Source organism: Xenopus laevis, chromosome 7L (genome assembly GCF_017654675.1).
Source record: "Xenopus laevis strain J_2021 chromosome 7L, Xenopus_laevis_v10.1, whole genome shotgun sequence".
In the NCBI taxonomy this organism is placed as follows: Eukaryota; Metazoa; Chordata; class Amphibia; order Anura; family Pipidae; genus Xenopus; species Xenopus laevis.
The window spans coordinates 68088623-68116164 of NC_054383.1; the positions used below are offsets into that span (position 1 = coordinate 68088623).

Here is a 27542-nt window from a genome sequence, read left to right on the forward strand (position 1 = left end):
TCTTTATTTGCATTATGAATAACATTACCTGTCACATGCTTTAACCCAGCTTCAACCTTTGACTTGCAATTAAACAGCTGGGCGCCAGATTGATATTTTCTCTTGGTTGACCTTTCTCCTTGCTGTTACTATTTCTTATGGGTATTCACAATCATTTCCCCTTTATTAACTTCAATGAATCATTGATTTCCATTTTCTTGAAGGGTAAACAAGTAAGATATTAAAACTAGCCATATTATATATTAAACCTGACATGGGAAATAGCAAAGGATAGAATTTTTATGGGATTAGAATAGATGATGACAACAAGTTCTATGTTTAATGATACTCATGTGCTTTGTGCACAGCTATATCTGTTAAATGAATTGGAATATTACAGTTAATTTTGGAACCTCAGGTTCTGAAATACCCAGAAATTCAACATCTAAATATCCAGGAATCTAAATAAAACACCAGGAAACATATTTTCAGGTAAGAATCAAATAAAACAGACATATTTAATGGTAGTTTGGATTGTATTTTGAAAGGGAAAGGGTATTAATAAAAAGGAGTTTAATATATCGAAGCGGAAAATCCAATTTATTCTGCTTTCTTCGTGTTACTGAAGATACCTGTGTTTGGAAGTCCCTCTAGGATGCTCTATTGTCTCAGTTATAGGGACACTTTCTGAAAACATCTGTATCTGTATTAGTTTCTTTTTAAAACCCTTAGCATAAAATCTGCTCACTCATGTGACATTTGGAAAGTAATTTTTCACCACTTTGGTATCATTTATTTTGACAGTTTTGGATTTTTTTTTTCAATTAACTGTAAATATAAGGCATGTGTGCCCCCTGCTCCTACCCTTCCTATGCCAACCTGTTTATGTTCTGTTGGTCGGAGACTGAAATAGTGTTTGGGCCATATACCATGGCTCTCACCCCTAAAATCGTTAGGTGGTGGAGGTACATAGATGATATTTTAATAATTTACAAATACTGCATATCCAACTTTAGTGACCATATTAATCAGAACAACTTAGGTCACTTCCTTAGTCTACTGTGACCTGATACCATTCTTAAATCTTTCTTTAATAATCAGTATTACTGGCTGTTTTAAAACAGATTTGTTCAGAAAACCCACTTCATCTAATTCTGTTTTGCATTTTCAGAGTTGTCATTTATTCTGCATGAAATATGGTGTCCCTATGGAGCTATTTCAATGGGTAAGACCTTACTGTTCTTCTGTTCTTCTCCTTTGGTGTACCAAAGATGTGAGGATGAATTGCCGACCCGTCTCTGGGTGTGAGCATATAGTAATTCAATGATTGGTTGTTTCTTACTTATACTAAACAGTGGCCCTGAGTTGGGGTAAAACCCCATAGTTTCCAACTATTTAGAACAAAAATTACCTTTGGGCAGGTAAAAGTTCAAGGGTGCATTTTGCTGTGGAAGTTGTAAGATTTGTCCATGGATATGGAGGGGTGATACGCAGTATATCAGTTGCTGTACTAGTGATGTGATATACGCTATTGTGTGCACAAGTAATTTGGTATAAGTTGGACAGACTTCACATGAATTATGGAACTTTCCTTTGGATGTGGGTGGATACTGCCCCTGCCTGTAGTAATAATGCAAGTATGCTCTTTGACAGAAGGAGGTGGCTGGCAAATCAGTAAATGTCTTTAAGATAAGGCAAATATTTTTGCAGGTTGCTCTCTCTATATATAAAAACATTCATATGAAAAAGTTTGGGAACCCCTCTCAGCCTGCATAACAACAACAACAAAATCCCAGCAAAAAAGATAACAGTGGCATGTTTTTCATTTCCCAGAAACATCTGAGTAATGGAGTGTTTTCTGAACAAAGATTTTTAGTGAAGCAGTATTCAGTTGTATGAAATTAAGTCAGATGTTAAAAACTGGCTGTGCAAAAATGTGGGTACTCTTGTAATTTTGCTAAATTAAATGCATGTTACTGCTCAATACTGATTACCTGGCAAAACCAAATTGGTTGGATTAGCTCGTTAAGCCTTGAACTTCATAGGCAGGTGTGTCCAATAATGAGAAACGGTATTTAAGGTGGCCAATTGCAAATTGTGCTTCTGTTTGACTCTCCTCTAAAGAGTGACAGCATGGGATCCTCAACGCAACTCTCAAAAGATCTGAAAACAAAGATTGTTCAGTATCATGGTTTAGGAGAAGGCTACAAAAAGCTATCTCAAAGGTTTAAACTGCCAGTTTCAACTGTAAGGAATGTAATTAGGAAATGGAAGACCACTGGCACAGTTGCTGTAAAACCCAGGTCTGGCAGGCCAAAAAAATACAGTTTGGCAGGGTGATGAGAAAGAAGCCCTTTCTGCACTCACGCCACAAACAGAGTTGCTTGTTGTATGCAAAAGCTCATTTAGACAAGCCACAGTCATTTTGGAATAAAGTGCTTTGGACTGATGATACAAAAATTTTGTTATTTGGTCATAACAAAAGAAGAACTCCGCATTCCAAGAAAAACACCTGCTACATACTGTCAAATTTGGTGGAGGTTCCATCATGCTGTGTGGCTAGTTCAGGGACTGGGCCCTTGTTATAGTCAAGGGTCGATGAATTCAACCCAATATCAACAAATTCTTCAGGATAATGTTTACGCATCACAAAGTTGAAGTCACACAGGGGTTTGACAATGACCCTAACACACTTTGAAATCTAAAAAGGCATTTATGCAGAGGGAGAAGTACAATATTCTGGAATGGCCATCACAGTCCCCCGACTTAAATATCATCAAAAATCTATGGGATGATTTGAAGCAGGCTGTCCATGCTCAGCAGCCATTTAACTGAACTGGAGAGATTTTGTATGGACGAATGGTCAATAACACCGCCATCCAGAATCAAGACACTCATCAAAGGCTATAGGAGGCATCTAGAGGCTGTTACATTTGCAAAAGGAGGCTCAACTAAGTATTGATGTAATATCTCTGTTGGGGTCTCCACATTTATGCACCTGTCTAATTTTGCTATGATGCATATTGCATATTTTCATTGATGGGCGAATTTATCCCATTTCACTTTGCCACAAAACAGGTGAAAAATTTGTAAAACGGCAGCGTCAAATTGGCGCTGGTTCGATTCTGTGGCTGGTGCCAAAAAACTTTGACACCAGCGAATTTTCGCTGCAAATTTGCAAATTCATTTGCCGGCGATGAAACTTGGAAATTCGTGCCTGCCGATTAAATTCGCCCATCACTACATATTTTCTGTTTATCCAATAAACTTTATGTCACTGCTACTGTTTCCATAAAGCATGTTATATATTAAAAGGAAGTTGCTACTTTGATAGCTCAGCCAATGATAAACAAAACTCTAAAGAATTAAGAGGGGTTCCCAATTTTTTTCATATGACTGTAAATATAATAATATAAATATATAAACAAAGACAAGAGGTCCCCTGCATAATTCATATGCTAAGGACATTAAAGGGATTCTGTCATAATTTTTATGATGTATTATTTATTTCTAAATTACACTGTTTACACTGCAAATAATTCACTCTACAATATAAAATTTCCTTACTAAACCAACAAGTGTATTTTTGTATTGGTGTGTAGGATGCCATCTCAGGTCATTTTGCCTGTCATGTGCTTTCAGAAAGAACCAGCACTTTAGGATGGAACTGCTTTCTGGCAGGCTGTTGTTTCTCCTGCTCAATGTAACTAAATGTGTCGCAGTGGAACCTGGCTTTTTACTATTAGGTGCTGTTATTAGATCTACAAGGCAGCTGTTATCTTGTGCTATCTGGTTTCCTTTCCATTGTTCTGTTGTTAGGCTGTTTAGGGGGACGGGACGGAGGGGATGATATCACTCCAACTTGATGTACAGCAGTAAAGAGTGACTGAAGTTTATTAGAGCACAAGTCACATGACTGGGGGCAGCTGGGAAACTGACAATATGTCTAGCCCCATGCCAGATTTCAAAATTGAATATAAAAAAATCTGTTTGCTCTTTTGAGAAACGGATTACAGTGCAGAAGTCTGCTGGAGCAGCACTATTAACTGATGTGTTTTTAAAAAAACATTTTTTTCCATTAAAGTATTGCTTTAAGACATTTTGTGCATTAAGCTACCAAAACTGCACTCCACTTTAAACAAAACAGGGATTGATTGTCCATATATTGCAATATATTTAAATTAGCCAACTACGTCAGTCATCCCTGGTCCGGCTAGTCCTATAGTTACTTTCACCTGATTCATTAAGAATTCTACTGCTTCATTATACATTTTACACAGGGACAAAATGTTCTTAAAAAATAAAACTGAAAACTGTAGCAGTTAAAGGTTGCTTAACCGTATTGCCAAGCATTACAATCTACATACATAAAGCAAAAGAAATCATTGAAATTTGCTTTCTATATAGCTTTCTTTTATCACATACATGCAATGTTCAGCACAAGAAGCATCCATTTAAGTGAAACTGTTCTATTAAATTCCATCCTGTTTTTCAGCCCTTATAACCCTGTCTGTTAATATTATAAATGTAAAAATGTAATATTTGACAGGAGTGTTTCTGCGCTTCCACCTTCAGCATGAGACTGATGTGACAGTAAAATTAACCTGAAATGGCTTTTTAGTAGCAGAACTGCAGAGAAGGAATATTTTACATGTTATGATAAAAATATTGAAATTTTTATTATTATTATTATTAAATATTACTCTAAAATAACCAAAACCTACTGGAATTTTTATAAAAGCATATTGTATGTGAGCTTAAATGCAGATAGATTGGTTCACATACATGCTTTGTTATAACATATAAATAGTAATTATGTTCTGTAGCTGCAAATGTAGTAGTAGTAGTAGTGCAAATTATGAATGATGTGTATCTTTGACATTATGGTCTGTCAAGAACTAATAGATTAACAACCCCCAGCAGAAGTCATTTGAATAGGAATGATATATATATATATATATATATATAGATATATATATAGATATATATATACAGTATATAGATATACATACATACACTCTCTGATGCTGAATTCATGTTTTTTTAAATGGTCTGACAAAATTATTAAAACCATATTTTGTTCACACACCAGAGTTAAACGAGATCTTTTTAATTCTGTTCATAATAGCATAATAATCTCACATATGTAAAAGTCTTTAGTCACTTGATCTGGCGAAAAGGAAATCATAATAAGAGCATTTTATGTCTAAATATACTTGATGCCATTTCTAATTGGAGTGGCCTGGCCATCACACAATGGCTTGTATATGGCAATTATGCCGTTTTCTTCCTTGAGAAATAATGGATGTCATAGAGAAAATGATTCCCTCCACCTGCCACCAAGTGCTTGGTGTGCAAATCCATCTGGAGAGAACCAACTGTCATACTGTAATTAGTATTTCTGAATCAGAAAAGAGGCTTATGATTCAGAAATACTATACTATGAATGTGTCAGCTATCTATATCTGCTGACCAAAACAACTGGTGCTACCTACTGTACGCTGATGTGTTAGACCGTAGTCTTTTTTGAAATTACCTTATTTAACTTTAACAGAAAATTATAGGCAGAAGTCTGCACTGCATACAAACTGGATATTCCTCAGTTTCCTTAGTTTTACTATTTTTTTGCCATGATTCTTGAAATATTAAAACACCTACATTTTTTACCTGCTGGAATAATGATTCATACAAGAATTTGTTTTTATGGCCAGGAAAATCACTATAGTGTGTAATAGAAGGGCTAATTCTAAGCAACTTTTCAATTGACTTTCATTTTTTTCTTTTTTATAGTTTTTGAATTATTTGCCTTCTTCTTCTGATTCTTTGCATCTCTCAAATGGGGGTCACTAATCCCATCTAAAAACAAATGCTCTGAAGGACTACACATTTAAATTTGTATTGCTCATCCTTCTATTCAGGCCCTCTCCTATTCATATGCCAGTCTCTCATTTAAATCAATGAATGGTTGCTAGGGTAATTTGGACCCCAGCAACCAGATTGCTGAAATTGCAAACTGGAGAGCTGCTAAATATCTAAAAAAAACACAAATTAAAAATGGAAACCAATTGAAAATTGTCTCAGAATATCACTGTATACATCATACTAAAAGTTAACTTAAAGGTGAACCAACCCTTGAAATGGGTTGTTCACCTTCCAAGACGTTTTTCAGTTTAGTTGTTTTCAGGTTGTTCGCTAAAATACACCGTTGAAAATCTGTATAATGTGTCATTATCTTCAAACTCTCTGTATTCATTTGTTCAATGATTATACAATGACTTCAAAGAACAATGTCTCTAGATCAGGGCTGTCCAACTGCATGCAGCATGTGACCCCCCTTGTGTGGCCACCCACACCGAAGACTGCCTGCTGTGTCTGCTTTCCATGTGTAAACTTTAAAAGGTATCACTACAGATATTAATTGTCTCCTGCATTGGTTAATCAAATTCACACTATAATCCCCAGTATTGTTCAAACTATAACTCCTTTGCATTGTTCACCCTTGTGACAACTCTAATGTTCTCACCCTAAAGCCCTGTAATGTTCACACCTGAGACCCAGGCTGAACTGCCAGCATTGTTCACCTGTTCACACTCATATAAACTGCTGAAGGGGCACCAGCACTGTATCACTGTATGTAGCAAACTTGTGTGGTCCTGATCAGTGAAAACTGGCTCCTGCTCTGTTCTGCCATCCCTATGATCCGTGTGTGTGCCATACTATACCTGCCCTATTCTCCTTAGGCGTGCCATACTCTGCCTACCCTATGCTACCTTTGTGTGCAATGCTCTGCCTGTGTGTGTGCCCTGCTCTGCCTGTGTAACATAAGCCTGGTATTTGTTTTGGGGGTTTGTTAGTGTAGCGTTATAGTAAATTAGAGTGCCACTGCCTCTACTATGAGCTTACTTTCAAATATATTTGTGCCACAGATTAGACCTTTTCTCTCAGTTGTAAGCACTTGCTACGGTGTGGAGACAGGGTGTAGTGCAACCGTAACAAATGTGCTATGCACAAGAACTGGGCGCCAGTGGTTCTTTATGCTTAAACATAGAACTTAGTTTATGTACATGATAATCCACAATGGAGTACAGAGGACATATAGCATAAAGGACAGCATATCCCTGCCTGCAGCTGGATCCCTGCAGGCAAGGGAACATGTCAGCAGTAGTTAAACAGCAATTGAGAAGGTACTCCCAGCTTTCAGCCTGTGCCCTAAGTGGAACCCAGGGGAAATTGTACCATCCCTAAATTTATGCACTTAGTCCCTACTTCTGGGTTATTAGTAACCGGGATCTTAATCCCTCTGACTCTCCTCATCAGAGCCTTGAGCTGCTCAACTATATAACCTGTCTATCACTCCTAGAATGATCTATGAAAGAGTATAGGTATCCGCTTTACCAGGGCTGAAGCACCTAGGTTCCACTACCCATTCCCTTTCTGCCTGCATGGTAAGGGCTAAAGCAATGGACCCAGACCGCATGGTTACCTAGACCTTTATACTATAGCACAGTGCCATCTACAGTACACTGTGAGAACAACAGGGGCTTACATAAGCAGAGCATTAACACAAGTCCCCATTGGGACCCATTTAGGCATCTAAAACCTTTAGTATGTGCCTGCCAATATTATGTGAGGGTGTCTAAATGATCACATCCCTACACTAGCATTTGAAAATTATTGTTAGGGGGCCCTACAGTGTTTAATCATGTGCTGAGGGGTGATGTGTTATCCACAGGGGAGGAGGCATATGGATTTAAGGGTAGATCTTAAAGGAACAGTTTAATGTAAAAATAAAAACTGGGAAATAGGCTGTGCAAAATAAAAAATGTTTCTAATATAATTTGCCAAAATGCATAAAGGCTGAAGTGACTGGATGTATAACATAACAGAACAAAACACTACTTTTCAGATCTCTAACTCTGAGTTAGTGTCTATAAGGGGGGGGGGGCACATGGGACTGCCTGGTAACCAATCAGTGGAAACCAAAAGAGCTACAACTCAGGAAGTAGTGTTCTGGCTATTATGTTAGACATCCAGTCTCTCCCGCCGTTATACATTACATTTTTGGCTGATATATTAGAAACATTTTTTATTTTGTACAGCCTATCTATTTGCCCAGTTTTTATTTTTACACTGAACAATTTCTTTAATATGACAACTTTTTTCACATATGAGTGATAAATGATATCCCAGCAGTGAGCACAAATCATTTGGTTTTTTGGTGTGCTACCACCATTAAGGTGGACATGGTCTTGTGGTAATATGGGTGTGGTTTAAAGTGGGTGTGGTTTAAAAACAGGGAGTGGTCATCATTGGCTTTCATTATCATCCCACGTGGTACCACAGAGGTTGTACAGCAGTGCTCTAGATCCTTAATACTTTATACAGTGAGGGCAGAAGGTACTGGTAATACAAATACAATTTAATATACAGCGAGAGCGAGGCAATGGGAACTTTAACCTAAAATATATTATATACAGTGATAGGTAATGGATCCTGACATTTCAGATTCCCCCTCCTTTCAAAAAGTTACCTTAAGGATTGAGAAGCCTTCAGCCTATGGTTAGATATGAGTATATCATCCAAACAGGAAAAATGTGAGCAAAAGCTGAGTCTTCAAGTTGAGAGATAAGGATTGAATAGGTAAGGCAAGAGATACCTGAATGCACTTGCATTGCAATGAATGGAGAGCACTGCCTACACACCAAAACTGACTCAGAAGTCTGAATTACCATATTTTTTATTTATAGCTATTGTTTTCACTAATGCAATGGTTTTATCAGCAAAATATTTTAATTTAATGTATCACCAACTATTAAAATGAGCTAAATGTGTTGCTTATATTGTTGCTTATATTACTCACTTATATTGAAGTTATTATTACTTGAAGGCATTGTGTTCTAGCTCTTTTAATGCTTGGAATTCAGGAAAAAAAGGCTACTATATTAAATTGCCTTTTTGATAATTTATCAAATTACTATTATGAGCATGCCAAAAGCAATACATTTTTTGTGATCACAAGGGACATAAAGAATGCAAAGTAATTGCCATTTTGTGTTTCTTTTTACCTTTGCAAATGCCATTTAATGACCTCTGCATTCAGTACTACATAACACTGTAAGACAAAGGACAGAGGAAGCTCTGCTTAGGAACCATTTTATATAGACCATTCTGGTTTTTGAGTTTTAATCCACAAGAATTGTTGACATGTATTGTTTTTGTTGGTCTGCCAAGCAACTTGTTTTTTGTGAGAAACCATTTTTTATACTTTTGACAAATTGTTCATGTTACAGAAAAGAAAAAAAAATATGATTATTTTATGAACAATATTATGCATATTTACTGTACTGCAGACGTGCAGTCATAGATATGGTAGCTGTAACAAAGAACAGGTGCAGTGCTCCTTAGTATTAGAAAATGCTGGTCTAAATAATATGCCATTTTCTCGAAATACATCTGTGAAAGAGAATCTGAAGATGACTCAGAGTTTATTAACCGGTTCATGTTCTAATTTCAGTATTAATTTCATGGATAAAGTGATATCCTGAAAGCTCTAATATGCATGTCTGACACATGAAATGCATCGTTTCTAAAAGTGTAGGTGTAAAATTCTGCATGGCAGGTACCTAGTCATTATAAAGGCGTGTAGGTAATTTTGCACAAAATAAAAAGAATAAGCAATATCATAATATTGGTATTTTATACCAAATTTGTAAAATGTTTATATATATTTATAGCTATTCAAAAGAGATTTTGGATTACCATCCATGCCATTTATTTGCCATTCCCAATTAATGTAATCTGTTTAGTACCTGTTCAGCAATGAGCACTATGTGACAGGTTCTTAATTACACAGATTATGTCAACAAATAAGATCCATCTAAATACAGATGCATTCCAGAATAGCAAAGCACTTCTATTTTGGATATGTTAGACCTATGCACAGCTAGGCAGATTGGCTATATTAGACTCTAACACACAGGAATGGGCCTTCTTATGTGGAAGGTATAAAGGGAAGATGTAGTTGAACCACAACTCCTGTGTATAAAAATAAAATAAGGATGTCAAGAGGTTCTTGAACTTTTGGCCAACAACTAGAGAACTGAGGGGTTTAAAGCCATAGGGTTGATACCAAACCTATAGGTCCCTACATTCCATAAAATGTTGGGACTGTATAAGTAAAGGATAATAATAAACCTGTAATAAAATAAATAATAAACCTGTTCCACCACACTTCATTTAGGCTATGGTCTGACCAGAAAATGCAAATGCATTTTCACAATTAATTTTGCTCCATGTGTCTGTACCCAGGCCAATACCATGTCTGCAGGTGCTTGGCTTTGGCTACTTAATGTCTTGATCCTTCTGTATTATCACCTTAAAATGCCTAAGCACTGCAAATTTATATCCAGTAATGTGACATATTTTGATATATAAATTCTATTTTTAAAATAAGGGCAATTTGTTTTCAAGTTAGTTTAGTAACCTCTTATGAATATGACATGCCTGAAAGGAAAGAGATCTAACCCGTTCTATATTTGGTTAAATCACACTAGGGCAAAAAGCAGATTAAACACATTAAATATTATGATCACAGTTGGCACAACAATTTTTAAGTATTTATGTCAGTTTGTAAACTCTCTTAGTCACCAGGCAGCCGAATTATTCAAATTGCTGCTGACTGCTCACAAAATGTAAGTGTGTTCTGTTCAACCTTTGTAATTAATATTCCATGACGGATGGCCCATGCAGACTAATATAACATTGAAAGCCTTAGAAATCTCAGTAAGGATATGAAGCTCTGTTGGTTTGAGGGAAAGGAAAAACCCCAGCATTAAAAGTGGATGCACCAAATCTATGATAGATAACTATAGGACACAGAGCAACTGAAAGAAAACAGATAGATAGATAGATAGATAGATAGATAGATAGATAGATAGATATGATAGATATAGATGATAGATAGATATAGATGATAGATATAGATGATAGATAGATATAGATGATAGATATAGATGATAGATATAGATGATAGATAGATATAGATGATAGATAGATATAGATGATAGATAGATATAGATGATAGATGGATATAGATGATAGATATATATAGATGATAGATAGATATAGATGATAGATAGATAGATAGATAGAGATGATAGATAGAGATGATAGATCGATAGAGATGATAGATAGATAGATAGAGATGATAGATAGAGATAGATAGATAGATAGATAGATAGATGGATAGATAGAGAGAGATAGTGATAGATAGATAGAGAGAGAGAGAGAGAGAGAGAGAGAGAGAGAGACAGATGCTGTTTAGAGATATGCCATTTATTTGACACAAAATTTGACATATTTTGTCATAAAATACTTAAATGCACCTCTATAAATATGCTTTTGAAGGTTGCTATACAGAGACAAGTGAAAGCTGCCAACTCAGACCCTCTTGACAGCAGCTTATTGGCTCATATATAGGAACCTCCAAATGGTCTGCTTGACAGATAGCTGGCCAGAGATTGGATAGAGCCGATTAGACAAGTTAAAAAATTCCATAGAGTGAGGGACCCGTTATGTGGACCTGCATAAACCTGTATTAGGATCTGATGTGGCCCAGCATCTGCGTGGCCAAAAAGGGCAAATATGCTTTTGTGTATGGCCAGCTAAAACATATAGTGAATAAAGTACCCCCTCTTGTAAAATATAAGGATATTATAAGTTACAGACAAATTCCATTTGATCTTATCCCATCACGTCTACTAAAACAGTGTGCTTCTGTCCTAACTCCAGTACTTACTCATATATTCAACTGCTCAGTAACTTCTGCTACTTTACCCTTGTTATTAGAACAGGCCTGTGTCAAGCCCATTCTGAAAAAGGCTAAACTGGACTCATCCTTTTTGTCTAACTACCATCCTGTCTCTCATTTACCGCTAGCCTCTAAACTTCTGGAACGTCTCGTCTTCTCCAGTATTACTAACTTTCTCTGTACCAGTAATCTGCTTGACCCTATGCAGTCTGGCTTTCGACTTGCACACTCCACTGAGACTGTCATATGTAGAGTTGCAAATGATCTCCAGACTGCTAAGGCCAAACTGCATTACTCTATTCTCATTCTTCTGGACTTATCTTCTTCTTGTGATACTGTTAACCATTCTATTCTAATGCAAGTTCTCCATTCAATTCTCCATTGGTATCCGTGATCAAGCTGCAGCCTGGTTCTCTTCCTACCTTTCTGACTGCTCCTTCTCTGTTATTTTTGCAAACAAATCCTATACTCCTGTCCATCTTTGTAACATAGTAACATAGTAACATAGTAAGTAAGGTTGAAAAAAGACACATGTCCATCGTGTTCAACCTTTTTTTTTTTTTTTATTAACTACCTATCTGCCAGTTGATCCAGAGGAAGGCAAAAAACCCATCTGAAGCCTCTCCAATTTGCCTTAGAGGGGGAAAAATTCCTTCCTGACTCCAAAATGGCAATCGGACTAGTCCCTGGATCAACTTGGACTATGAGCTATTTCCCATAACTCTGTATTCCCTTACTTGCTAAAAAGCCATCCAACCCCTTCTTAAAGCTATCTAATGTATCAGCCTGTACAACTGATTCAGGGAGAGAATTCCACATCTTCACAGCTCTCACTGTAAAAAACCCCTTCCGAATATTTAGGCGGAACCTCTTTTCTTCTAATCGGAATGGGTGACCTCGTGTTAGCTGGAAAGACCTACTGGTAAATAAAGCATTAGAGAGATTATTATATGATCCCCTTATATATTTATACATAGTCATCATATCACCCCATAAGCGCCTCTTCTCCAGCGCGAACATCCCCGATTTGGCCAGTCTTTCCTCATAGCTAAGATTTTCAATACCTTTTACCAGCTTAGTTGCCCTTCTCTGTACCCTCTCTAATACTATAATGTCCTGTTTGAGTGATGGAGACCAAAACTGTACGGCATATTCTGGATGGGGCCTTACAAGTGCTCTATACAGTGGAAGAATGACCCCCTCCTCCCTTGACTCTATGCCCCTTTTAATACAGTGGGGGTGCCTCAGGGTTCTGTACTTGGTCCTCTGTTGTTCTCCTTGTACATCTCTCTATAGGAGACCTTATATCTTCATTTGGCCTTAAAGATCACCTGTTTGCCGATGACATTCAGATATATTTAGACAATCCCTCACTAAACGTTTTTTTTGGGAAAAACTTTGAATCGAATTTGATCGAATGCCTTCGATTCGTACGATTCGAATTCGCCGAATATAGACCTATTCGATCGAAAACAGACCTATTCAACCAAAAAAAAACTTCAACTTAATTTCGTCTGGTCTTTTTGAATTCGAATTTCAAAGTTTTTTCAATTCAAAATTCGACCCTTGATAAATATGCCCCATACATGTTTCAATATGCGCACTTGAATTTCAGTTTAAATGTTTTAAATGTGAAAACTGCAAAAAATTTAAATAGTAAAAAAAATAGAAAAATAATCACAAAAAGCTGGAATGCAGTTGCTTATAGAAGTAATGCAATAATCAGGAATATTTAATAATGAAAAAAATCCATATACAGGTAAAACAGAAACTAAAAAAAAATATTTCTGGCATATAATAAGAACTGTAAAAATAGAATTTTTTATATTTTAAAATGAAGTCTCTAGAATTCAAAATGAGTAGAAGAGGTAGGAAAGATGCTGGTGTATTAATTACACTGACAGCTTAAGTAAATTATATCATGGCTTGTCATAGAGGCTGTCAAAAAGTCATAACGATAGTTCATGTAGCATCAATATTTCTTATATTAGTTATCTGTGCAATGACTGGAAGAATATTTCCTTGGAAAGAAATAATGTCGTAACTATAGCTGAGAGTGAAAAATACGCATTCTTGTAAAACTAAACATTACAAAGAAAACCTTCAATAAGTTCCACTTTTTTTCTGGCTTTTTTTTGCCATTAGCCAAAATTATCTAACCAATAGCCAATGAACAGGACCAGTAAAACGAAAAATGAAAATAATTAACACTGCCTGACATAACCTTTCTTTTTCCATACCATGTAAAAATCTTTTTTCTGAAGGTCTATCTTTTTTTAGTGAATCAAAGCCCACCCTTTCTGTTAACGGATAATACTGTAAGTATTCATGAACTGTCACCTGAAGCCTTAATATGGTTGTGAGGGTCCTGTGTTTTGCCAAACATAAAAGTCTCACCACTGAAAATCTGTCAAGATTCTGATCTTTAGAAACACTTTTTGTTGTGATTTTGGAATGAAAAATCAACACATGAAATTTTAATTTTCTATTGTTACTGGCTGTTTAAATAATCTTTCATTAAGCCATAAAGGATGGCCTTGGTTTTATGCCACTTGAATAGGAATGGGAACAAAAACTCCCCCTGGATTTCTACTGACTTCACTGTTTTAAACACAACTAATGTAAAGATATTTAAATGAGCAAGCCTTTCTTTGTGCCTTCCTTTTGCACCTTTGCACTAATTGGCTACATCCCCGGTGCTCTGTTTATTGTCAATTCATATACCCAGAGTTGTTGTTACATAATTAATAAATAACGAGAAACTCATAGCTCTCTATAAATTATAAAATGACATTGTTATACAGGTATGGGACCTGTTATTCCAAATGCTTGGGACCTGGGGATTTCTGGATAATGGATCTTTCCATAATTGGGATCAAAAATCATTTAAACTAAATAAAATAGTTTGACTTCCAATAAGGATATTTTATATACTGTATTAGCTGGGATCAAGTACAAACTACTGTTTTATTATAACAGAGAAAAAGTAAATGTTTTTTAAAAATGTGAATTATTTCATTAAAATTGAGTCTATGGTAGATGGTATATCCAAAAAATATGTGAGGACCTCCAATAATAAAGAAAAAATTATATTAAAAAATTAGAAAAATTTATTAGGACATGAAAACCTAACGCGTTTCGTGCCTATTGGGGCACTTACTCATGGGCTATGGTAGATGGCCTTTATGTGATTCTGATCTTTCTGGATAATGAGTTTCCCAGGATAATGGATCCCATACCTGTATAGACTTCTTGTAGCCATATTTCTTCAATTTATAAATGAATAATCTCCTCTGGAGACAAGAACTGAATTGTTTAGAAAAGTTAAATACATCGTATTTCATCAGCTTCAACAAGCCAGTCTGGATTCTGCCTCCTTCAAAGTATTTTAGATTAATTTCAAAGGACCTATGCTTCTATGCTTTATACAGACATACTTCATAATATATAAGTAAAAAATCATGATATTGATACACACCAGCGTCAGGTAAAATTAACTCTATGCAATAAAGTTGTATATGATTTATGTTGAGAGTATGGTAACACTATAGGGCTTATTTACAATCGCAAGAACATCTTAAATACTCGATGAAATGGCGCCCGATTTGGCAAATTTTGACAAATTGCTCACAGTTGTGGTAAAAACACAGCATTGCGGGGAAAAAAACATGGTGAGTGCTCTTGAAAATAAGGAGCAAACAGGAGCCGGTTGTAGTCTCAGGGCTGGATTTCGACTGCGGCACGCCCGTAGGCTGCATGGTCCTAGTGCCCAACCACAGCCCAAACACGCGGCCCTAGTGCCTATCCCCTGCAATCTCCCTCGTGAATGCACGCACAGGAGCACTAGGGAGCTGCGTGTCCTAAGCACGCGGCTGGACGGCATGCCGCCCCTAATAGCTTGCCAACCTAGGCTCGGACTTTTGTGGCCTCACCACAAATCCGGACCTGTGTAGGCTATGTTCTCATTTGTGGCCTTTGGGCCAATCGTTTGAACCAATATCACCCAAATCAATATCAAAACAATAGCCATAGCCAATAAATTTAAAGGACCAGTAAAACTAAAAAATAATAATTAACATGACCTGACATAAAATTAATTTTTCCTTTACATGTAAAATATTTTCTCAGAAGTTGATTATTATTAACTCGGCTGGGTTCAATTATCTTTTATCTGCTGTGCAAACAAAGCCTTCTCTGTCAATCCTGTTAAAGGCAAAAAAATCCAATTTTTACTTTCTTTAATGAAAAATAAATCTATCTCCAATATACTTTAATTAAAAAATGTGTACCATTTTTATAATAAACCTGACTGTATGCAGTGAAATTCCCCCTTTGTTTTACTTGTTCTGACAGCTGCAGATAGGAAACTTCAGACGATCCCTAGCTGCTCTGCAGGGAAATTATCATTCTTTCAAACGGCAGGGGGAGGCCCCTCTACCTTAATTCCCTGACTTGGGGCAGCTGTGTTTGTTTCCCTGTAAAGCAGCTGGCGACTGTGTAGAGATTTGTATCTGCACATCCAGTACAGTCTGCATATTCTGATTATTAATCTCTGTCTTGCTGTATCGGCTTCTGGCAAATATTATTTGATTTGTGCTGTTTTGATAATTTATGACGATCCCTACGCTTAACCTCCCAACTGAAGCCCAGACCAAACTGAGCTTGTGTGGGGTCTTGCAAAGATGTTTACCAAAGTTAAAAGATGACAGCCCCATGCGGCCAACTTTGAAAATAAAAATCATTTGTTTAATTAGGCTTCTGGTGCTGTAAGTTCATGTTTATGTTTAGTATAAATAATACAGAATTTCTAGCATTATTCTATTTTAGACTTTGGTTCCCCTTTAATGCTAGGGCCACTTATTCGCTGCTTCTGTCTCATGTTGTGCTTGCACCCAGAAGCAGAGTCTTAGCTTCGGTACAGGCAGATACAGTGGATATCGCTGTGAAATTCAAACTCTCTCACTATTTTGCTGAAATACGCCACATCTACTTGCACCTAAGTGGAGACTATGCTTCAAGGGGCAGAAGAGCAGCAAAGGAACATCAGTTGGAGAGCTGATTCTTGGCTTGTGTTTCTCAGCATGCCAAGATCCACTTTCTGTGGCTCTAGCCTTTGACACATACTGTTATTTGTCTCCCATGGCTACAAAATGCCAGAAAATATCGTGTCATAGATAGAAATACTGAGAATGGTCTCTGCAAAAACACTTTAGATTTTAGTGTTTTAAAAGGTTTTGAAACCACAACTAAACATGAAAACTCTAAAACGAGGAATATCATGACATTTATTGAAAGATCCGAATAAAAAAAGTATAAACGGAAAATTACGCTGAATGATATCTTAAAAAAATGAATACCTAATAAACATTGAAATATTAGCGTTTTCAGACAATTCCTAGCAAAAAAAATTCTAAAACCTCTTAAGAGTCTGAATTGATTTAAAACAGTCCAATAAGCGCAGCTCCCACTGACTTCTAAAGGACCTCGACAACTTTTGCCGGGTGAAGTTTTGTATTAGTGGTTTTCATGGTATTTACACTGAATAAATCTCAACTTTTTAGAGATTTTTTAAAAATAGGAATACCACAAATTTTTAGCGATTTGTGGAAAATATCTAAATTCGATTGCTAGTAAATGGGCCCCTTAATGTAATTGCTAAATATGCATACAAAGACATTTTGTGGAAATTACGTGATTTCATTGTTTTAGCAGAGACAATTCTTAGTATTGTCTACGGAAGGATATTTTCTGGCATTTTATAGCCACAACAAAATGCACCATTTATCATTGCCCTAATGCAGTGCTGTCCAACGTCTGTGGTACCGAGGGATGCAACTTTTCTAGTCTCTGCTGATAATGGAAGACAGTGTTGACCACTCCCTGTTTTTAAACCACACCTTCTTTAAACCACACCCATCTTACCTCAAGAACTTTTAAGACCATGTCCACATTAATTGTGGTAGCTAGTGATGGGAAAATTTGTCCCGTTTCGCGGGAAATTCGTTAAACTGGCGAAAAATTCCCGAAACGGCAATTTCCCGAAAGCGACAATTCACCAGCATCAAAATGGAATCGAAATTGGCGCCGGAGCCGAAACCGTTGCCAGTGTCGAAAAAACTTTCAGCAAAAGTATTACAGCGAATTTTCGCAGCAAATTTGCAAATTTATTCGCCGGCAGCGAAACGGACAAATTCACTGCGAATACACGCCTGGCGAATAAATTCGCCCATCACTAGTGGTAGCACACCAAAAACCAAATGGTTGGTGCTTACTGCAGGGATATCACTCATCACTCATATGTGAAAAATTCATTATTATGCTTATGTATGATTATGGGTGGGTAGTATTTCTGCAGTTTTTTAAAAATAAAAAAATAAAAGTTATATGAATTAAATAAGGCATATAAGAACCATGAATTTTTAGATTATTCATCAATTGTGTGTAGATACATTTTGTTGAAGGTCACAGCACCTAATTTATAGCACTTTAGCACTTTAATCATAATTATTTGTATTAACACAATCGATTGAAATACCATTAATTGTATGTTGGTGCTAAATTGATTGAGAACTAAGCATATGTTTATAATAGCACTAAGCAATTATATAATTAGATCTCAATTAATTTTAGTAAGGTAGTGTGGGGTTTTACTGCTTTCTCTTGTTTTTAGTATCCCTATTCTGGTTTATATACCTCTACACAGCCTGAAATTGGGTAATACAAGTGAGTGAACATTAATTACAAGTGAACTATATTTTTGTTTGTGATTTAAAGGGATCCTGTCATCGGAAAACATGTTTTTTTCAAAACGCATCAGTTAATAGTGCTACTCCAGCAGAATTCTGCACTGGAATCCATTTCTCAAAAGAGCAAACAGATTTTTTTATATTCAATTTTGAAATCTGACATTTTGTCAATTTCCCAGCTGCCCCTGGTCATGTGACTTGTGCCTGCACTTTAGGAGAGAAATGCTTTCTGGCAGACTGCTGTTTTTCCTTCTCAATGTAACTGAATCTGTCTCAGTGAGACATGGGTTTTTACTATTGAGTGCTGTTCTTAGATCTACCAGGCAGCTGTTATCTTGTGTTAGGGAGCTGTTATCTGGTTACCTTCCCATTGTTCTTTTGTTTGGCTGCTGGGAGGGGGAAAGGGAGGGGGTGATATCACTCCAACTTGCAGTACAGCAGTAAAGAGTGATTGAAGTTTATCAGAGCACAAGTCACATGACTTGGGGCAGCTGGGAAATTGACAATATGTCTAGCCCCTTGTCAGATTTCAAAATTGAATATAAAAAAATCTGTTTGCTCTTTTGAGATTTCAGTGCAAAATTCTGCTGGAGCAGCACTATTCACTGATTCATTTTGAAAAAAATGTTTTTTCCCATGACAGTATCCATTTAACTGTAAAAGTAAATCTTTTTAGAAGCTGTACCATACATCTCCCTGTTCCAAATCTAATCTCAGGCCCTTAGATACACTTGCTTCCTCAGAATACTTTAATCACCCACGCACACTCTTGGGTAGCATATACATTCCTCCAGTCTTTTTGCCATCTTTTTCCCTAGCAGAGCAGACCTTTTCTTATGAAATACAATCCACAAAGGCTTTAGTGCTCTCCAAGGAAAATTCAGCTCTAGGAACCCAAAAAGGCTAATTACAGACAAATCTGCTGCCTTTTGCATCTTCTATGTGAATGACAGGCACGGGATCAGCCAGTTAGTACACGCACAGAGCAGACATTGCACAAGAAATGCACAACTTAGCGTTTTCCTTCCGAAATCTGCTCTGTGTGACTAACAGGCTATTCTCACGCGTGTCATTGCAAACATACATGAGAAAATGACCCATGTGCCATTAGCCTTACACCAAAACATCAGCCCACTGACTTTCTTATGTTGCCTAATGGAACAGGAACAGGTAAACTTTTCAAAATAATGGGAGATCTTTCTTTTACCTTAGAAACTAGAATCCCATTTATCCATTTAGGTCCTTTATCTACCATTGACTTTCTCTTTAAAAAAGTCATACCTTGCCCCATTTATACCATCAACCATAAACCTTGGAACCCAGGAGGCAACAAACAATTCAGTTGTAGAATAATAGCTTGCTGTCTAAAAATGGAGTCCCTTATAACCACAATTTAAGTTCCTGCAGGGGTCCCTTTACAGCTCTCACTGTAAAAAGCCTCTTACAGGATATCAAAAATAAAAAAAAATAAAAAAAAATTCAGAGTACTTCTCTAAATACATTTGCACATTCAATTCCTATTTTAATGTTTGTTGAGATATTAGCCGTTTTATACTGCTAGGCAGGCTTCAACTCATCAGCTCTCCAAGAATGTGAGCAAATCTGTCTATGCATTTTCACTGCGCTTCCTGTATTTGGTTAACCACAGGGATGCCAAAAGACTGGTATAAGCAGGCTTAACTGCAAATACCTCATATACAGAGACAGAAATGGAAAAAATGGCTGAAAACAGAAAACAAATGTATATTGCAAAGGTGCTCAACAGTGAACATGTTAAAGTGATACTGACACTAAAAATGTTCATTTCAAAATATTAATCTACATTATGGGGGAGATTTATCAAGGGTCGAATTTTGTAGATAAAAAAACTTCGAAATTCAACCATCGAATTAAAATACTTTGACTTCGAATATCGAAGTCGAAGTTTTTTTCAGCGAATTTGGGTTTCCTGCAGGCGAAGTAAAATCGTTCGAACGATTCGAAGTATTTCGATCGATCGATCAAACTATTTTACTTCGACTTCCAAAAACTTAGAAAAATGCTCTAGAAGGTCCCCATAGGCTAACATAACACTTCAGCAGGTTTAATTTGGCGAAGTATTGAAATCTAAGTTTTTTTAAAGAGACAGTACTTTGATTATCAAATGGTCGAATATTCGAACTATTTTACTTCAAATCGAATTCAAAGTCGAAGTCGTAGTATTCTATTCGATGATCGAAGTATCCAAAAAATTACTTCGAATTTCAAATTTTTTTACTTAGAAAATTCCCTCGAATTCACTTCAACCCTTGATAAATCTGCCCCGAAAAGTTACCTATAGGTCATGATGTTCATTTTTCGCTGATAGGGCTGCTTTTGTGAGTAATTGTTATTTGAAGTTACTAAACCTGACTGTTTTGCCAACTTGACTGTCCCTTCTTAACCTGTCAGCTCAGTTTCTAATGATAACTCACTACTGCTGCACAAATATGGCAACCCCCTCATAAAGGAATAGGGTAGTGAGAAAGGTAAGGTAAAAGCATCAGACATATTTTTTTTTGTGACTTGTGCTCTGATAAACTTCAATCACTCTTTAGTGCTGTACTGCAAGTTGGAGTGATATCACCCCCTGCCTTCCCCCTACCCCCCCCAGCAGCCAAACAAAAGAACAATGGGAAGGTAACCAGATAGCAGCTCCCTAACACAAGATAACAGCTGCCTGGTAGATCTAAGAATAGCACTCAATAGTGAAAACCCATGTCCCACTGAGACACATTCAGTTACATTGAGAAGGAAAAACAGCAGCCTGCCAGAAAGCATTTCTCTCCTAAAGTGCAGGCACAAGTCACATGACCAGGGGCAGCTGGGAAATTGACAAAATATCTAGCCCCATGTCAGATTTCAAAATTGAATATAAAAAAATCTGTTTGCTCTTTTGAGAAATGGATTTCAGTGCAGAATTCTGCTGGAGTAGCACTATTAACTGATGTGTTTTGAAAAAAACATGTTTTCCGATGACAAGGCTATTGCTAAAACAATTTCTGTTCAGCTTTCATATGGAGAGAGTAATTGCAAATTATCAATAACAGCTCATTTTTATTTAACACCAAATTCATATATTTTTCAAAGTGATTCATATTATGCATGATATATTGAGTTCATATTATTTAAAAGAAAACAGAATTGTTTAAATGTGATAACGTATACCATAAGTTAAATTGGAAAATGTCTGTATTAAAATTTCAGTATTACATTTAAGGTTTGGATTTTTTATCATGCCTCTGCAGTACTATGATGTGCAGTACACCAGAGATTACATTATTTTTATGATTGCCAAATCAGTTAGGATTATTTCCATTCAGCCAATCCATAGTGTGTGAGTGGGCAGGCATCATCACTGGGGCTGTAAATAAAAAGCTCTTGGATCTGGAGGAGAGGGAAATGTCACAGCTCTAGAAACACAACAGAAGATATTGTAAAAGCTGAAAAAAAGCAGAATAATGAGTTGCAAAAACCTTGCCTGTCTTGGATTTCTCGTGATGCTTGTCTTGGGTAATGATCATGTACGAGCAAAGCCAATGTCCAGCTTGCAGGTAAGCGCAGACATTAATTCTCTAAAAAAAAAGTGAAACCGATATTGTACAGAAAAGAAGCACATTTATGTTTTAGTCATTTTCACATTTGTCTATTGCTTTTAGTTACTTTTCTTGTTTGACTATATACTGATTTTACATAATATCTCTTATTAATGCATGGTGTCTCAGTGGTTATCATGACTGACTGCCATACTGGGGTTGTAAGTTGTATTCTGACCAGGGCATCTTTACTTTGGAGTTTGTATATGTTTCCCATACCTGCAGGGTTATTCTCTTTTTTCCATACTAAGTTAATGGGATCCTGATGAATATACTGTAACACTTGTGTGTATTGTGGCAGTATGATAGGGAAATTAGACTGTAAGTGCAGGTACTGGTGACACATTTCTCTATTTAAAGTGTTCATACTATATAAAAAAGGCAAAAAATAATCTAAAATAATTTATTGTAATCTTTGGAGGCTGAACCTGTAACACCAAAAAAACTGAAAGTGTATTATATGATGTATAGTTACACTGCACTGGAAAAATTGATGTGTTTGCTTCAGAAGTACGTTTATAATTTATAATATAAGCTGATGTGAAGCCAAGGTAAGATTTGTAGAATACAATCAGTTTAGTTCTTTCACAGGAAGATAAACAGGGTTCAAATGCTATTCATGGCTTTAGATCTACAGAATGAAAACCTTTCTCATATAAAATGGACCATTAATTGCCAATAAATAGGTAATTTGTAGGAGTTGGATCAATGGATACAAATTAGTGTTACTGTCTTTCAATTGCATTTCTTATTTTAAACACAGAATTTTTGCCCTGTGTACTAATATTTGACAAAATCATGTTTTAGAGTGTATCTCGAAAATTAGAGGATAACTTTGAACACTCCTTTGGATCTGAAGAAGAGGGACATGAAAAAGGAGAGCTGCTGCCCAGTGATTCATTAGATCAACAAGATTTGGAACTTCAGTGGCTCAAAAATAAATTGGATCAGGTTGGAAGCCCACAGCTTGCTGAGATTGCTCTGCAGCAGCTCTTGAACGACCCTTCATCAAGAAGGTACAGATTACGGAGCAAAAAAGGATTCTCCAGAGGATGCTTTGGCATGAAACTAGACAGAATTGGATCCTTAAGTGGTCTTGGTTGTTAATATATATGGTAAGTGGACATAAATCAGTAATTTTGAATAACAACATTACTTATTGCAGTGCTGCATTGTGATGTGTTATAAGCATGTGTTCATCAACAGATTAATGTATACTAGCTCTGAATTTAAATCCACTGAAAGAACTCTCATATTTTCAAAATGCATTAAATAACCAAGTTTAATATGCTGTGCCTTAATTGTATTTAAATCTTATTCATTAAAATCTTATTTATTGCCTATAAATAACATGACTTTAGTCAGCGGTTGAAAGGTCAATTAATGCAGTGGTGATCTGTGTCCAATTTAATGGGGGGGATATGGAAAAAGGGATTCATCAAACAGTTTAGATTCTATACAGTATATCAGAAAATGAAAGGCAATTTATACAGATATCTTAAGAAAGGCCCCACAGGGCAAGAGAGTGCAGAAAAAAGAATAACATGAATATTAATCTTGTTTCATTATAAAACATTCATTAATGTCTTTTGGTTAATATTACCATTAATAAACTGATAACAAGAAGTTGTATTTATTATTTCCCACATTGCTGAAAACATGTTTTCCAATTCAGTGGTATAAATACTGGGAATGCTAGAATTTGTTAATATAACTACTATTCTTCTTTATTATATAATGCTGACGAAGTTTATATACATTTTTCTCATTTGCCCCTGCCTAATGTCCCTATTATAGTCACATCCAGGTCACAAGAAGTACCTGGAGGAAACCACACCCTGGCTTGAATTGAACCTATAATTTTTGTGCTGCAAGAAAGCATTGCTTGTAATTTACAAATGTGTACTGCCCACATAAAAGACAGCTTTGATAATAGCAGGAGCAGGCATTCTCTGTACTGCTGTCCTGGGTGCTGAAATAAGCCCACTGTATAAGTCCTATAAGTCAAAGTTCATTTTCATAAACTACGGTTAGGAAATGCAGAGACACAGATCAGATTAGATTGATCAGATTCAGGTAGTATTTAAATCTTAATGATAAACAAAATGAATGTTGATATATATAATTTGTATTTCGCAGATTCATCATCATTCAGAGCTGAGAAGATTGACCTTCTGTCTTACACCATACTCTGAAATCACCAAGAACTGGCTTGTTATGGTCTTCTGCTGTGCTCTGTTCCCCTCCATAAAGACTTTTTCTTTCTCCACAATCTTTAATCACTTCCATAATGTGCAACCAATACTTTTGGGTTATCTTGCTATCATATGTGATATACATTTTATGTCTTTAAGTGACATGCAGGTCAAAAAATAAACGTCTGTCCTTATGAGTGGTCCTATTATTTTTTTAATCAGGTAGTGGAGTATAATAAAACAAAATATTGTGACACCCAGTTAAGTTTATTTGTGATAAAGTGTGGCTTAAGAGCTTCTTAGTTTCCAGAAATAATTGTAGCATAAGAGTTGAGTCCCTCGTTGTATGCAAAAGCAATTTATATGAAGTTAAATGAATTCATTTCAGTTGCTCATTGCACAAAGGCAACACATGGAAATGATTGCTATTGCTTTATACTATTTAACAGCGTGTAGTTGTTTTATAAATAGTTTAGAAATTTGAATCTCATACACGAAAAAAGGTTATCAGAAATAAATACTGAATCGCAGATTCCTGTTACATAGGAATGCAGGTGTATAAATGGGCATTAGTATGAAAATAAATAGTTTCTTCTTGCCTGCATACATAGTTAAAGCAAACCATAATATTTAACTGTAGGGCTTATTTAATATGCTCGTGCAGTGTGCAAAATATCACTGCAATCTGCCATTTTTGTAACGGCAATCTAGGGTTTTAATCTGCCTTACAGACTTATTGTGCTCACTGCAAAAATTGCATGAACCTTGACTAGTGCTTTACTCATCAATGCATGTGAACACTTGATTAATCAGGAGCTTTGTATTATTAATGATATGGCCATACTGGAGTAAACTGAGTCAATCGTGCCCCTAGTGTATAATCCAGTTTGTGTATGTGGGGGCAAGTGTGGAAGAAGCAGTGGAAATACTACCTACTTAATGCAGGCAGCAATTCCACGGCTTGCTTGCTCCTAGGCGGCAAATCAGCCTTCTTCTTGCATTGCTTAGCACATGGCAAAGGAGAAGGTAAGGGTTAATCATTGGGTGGGTGCCAAATTGTTAAGTGAGTCATCGCTCTTTACAATTGTACATCGGACTGGTGTGTTTTTCAGAAAATAAGAGTACAAGCCATAGTCAAAGGTCTATTAATCTATTATTCGGCAGGTTTAAGGTGGCGAATAGTCGAATTTGAATTCTTAAAGGGACATTACATGATAAATTTCAAAATTATTTTTTAAGAAACTCAAATTGAATTTTAATTATTCTCTAGTCAAATTTCATTAAAATAAATTCAAAAATTCAAATTTCAAATTTCAAAATTCGAATTTGCCCCTGAATGTAAATAAATCTTCTAAATGTAATAAATTCATTTGATGTAATAATTTCACTCAAATTATTGGATGTAAAATAGAGAATGGTATTTCAGCACACAAGGCTGTTATTAATAGTGATGTGCTCATTGGATTAGATGATTAGAATATCATTTAGCAGCTGCTGTGTATGGCAATATTCCCAGCACTTTAATATGTCTCTGTTTATAAAAAAAATCTCCAGAAACATTTTCCTGACAATTAGAAGTTTTTAATCAACTGAAACATTTATGCAACCTGCTACCCAAAATATAGTGTGTGTGTGTGTGTACAAATATGCATGCTCAGCATTGTATAGGTGGAATGTAATAATTTTATGAAGGCCATCTCCAATATATTCCATTTCAAGTAAATAATACTCGTTTTTAAAAATTCTTAACTTTTTTTTCTCTGTAATAATAAAACATTCTGAGGCAGATTTATCAAAGGTCAAGGTGAATTTTCGAATGAAAATTTTTTAAATTACGGCTATTTTTTGTGTTCTTCGACTAGGGAATAGTCCAAATTCGATTTGAATTTGAAAAAAATTAGAAAATTCTAATATCGAAATGTATCATGTATTGTCTCTTTAAAAATTCTACTTCAATCATTTGTCATATAGAACATGCTGGATTGCTGTTTTAGTCTATGGTGTCAATTGGTGGAAAAAACATTGATTCTTATTGGCTTGAATGTGCTATTACTTAGACAAAAAAACAACTTCAACTTAATTTCGGTTGGTCTTTTTGGACTTCCGAAGTTTTTCAAATTTGAAATTCGACCCTTGATAATATGCCCCTAAATTGTACTCGATCCTAACTAAACAAAAATATTGGTAAAAATGTAATTTTTAAATTATTTTTTAGCAGACTTAAGGTATGGAATTCCAAGTTAACAATACCTTCAAGTCCCAAACATTCCTGATAATAGATCCTATATCAGTGGTGAAACTAGATGTTACTGTGCCCTACAGCAGATTCATTTTAGTGCCCCGAACATATCCAGAGGTTGTCCTGCTTTACCAATATATATTGAAATTGCTTAATAATTAGGGTTTCATGGGGCCCCTATACCTCTTGAGCCCCTGCAGGTGCAGGGTCTGCTTCCTTCCTCTATAGTTACGCCCCTGTCCTATATCTGTAATTTAAAGATTTCTCCTCTTCTAGTAAACCTTATCAAAAAAGCAGCATGGACATTTATTGGTGGGTAATTTGACAACAAAGGTCTGCTAGCTGTCTCTAGATGTGAGGTACACTTTGGCTCTGTTAGATTACATCTCCTAATAAATACTTCCACAGATCCGTCAATCATCTCTTTTGAAAGTGCCATCATTGCTTTTTTCGACAAGGGTTACAAACCTTTTTCAATTCCTTTTTTAACAAATCATATTAATAAAGGGATACTATTATTTTATATTATAGTTTTTTATACCACTACTTACTTTTTAATTATCTCTTCAAGGTTTTCTGCCACTCATGCTTATCTAGCCTCTATGACATAATCAGTGGTATTCTAAGATAACGTGAACTTCTAATTTGTTCTTCTAACTCTAATTTGTATGGTTTTCAAGTTTTTGCAGCTCTTTTCTTTTTTTCTTTTGCAGCTCTCCAGTATATTTTTTGATTTGTACGAAATAACAGCGTTGAAGATAAATGTGAAAGGGGGAATGTAATAAAAGTTGCAAAGAGCAAAACAATTAGCACCAATTAGAATAAAAATCCACATCTCGCAATGTAATATTGTTCCTTAAACTGTTATTACATTGCGAATTTTAATTGTGCACTCTTAAGAAGTGCTTGAAGGTGTTGACCTCTTGGCAAACTTGGGAAAATAGTTCTAGACTAGTGATC

General features: G+C 35.9%; 1 protein-coding gene across 1 annotated transcript; it reads left to right on the forward strand.

Annotated features, from left to right (window-relative positions):
* Positions 1-21733: 21733 nt before the first annotated feature.
* Positions 21734-24537, forward strand: LOC108696992 (C-type natriuretic peptide 1-like). Its single transcript, XM_041569140.1, has 3 exons — positions 21734-22106; positions 22956-23263; positions 24288-24537. Exons 1-2 carry the CDS (start codon positions 22014-22016, stop codon positions 23253-23255), a joined length of 393 nt encoding a protein of 130 aa, XP_041425074.1. The 5' UTR covers positions 21734-22013; the 3' UTR covers positions 23256-23263; positions 24288-24537.
* The last annotated feature ends 3005 nt before the right edge of the window (positions 24538-27542 follow it).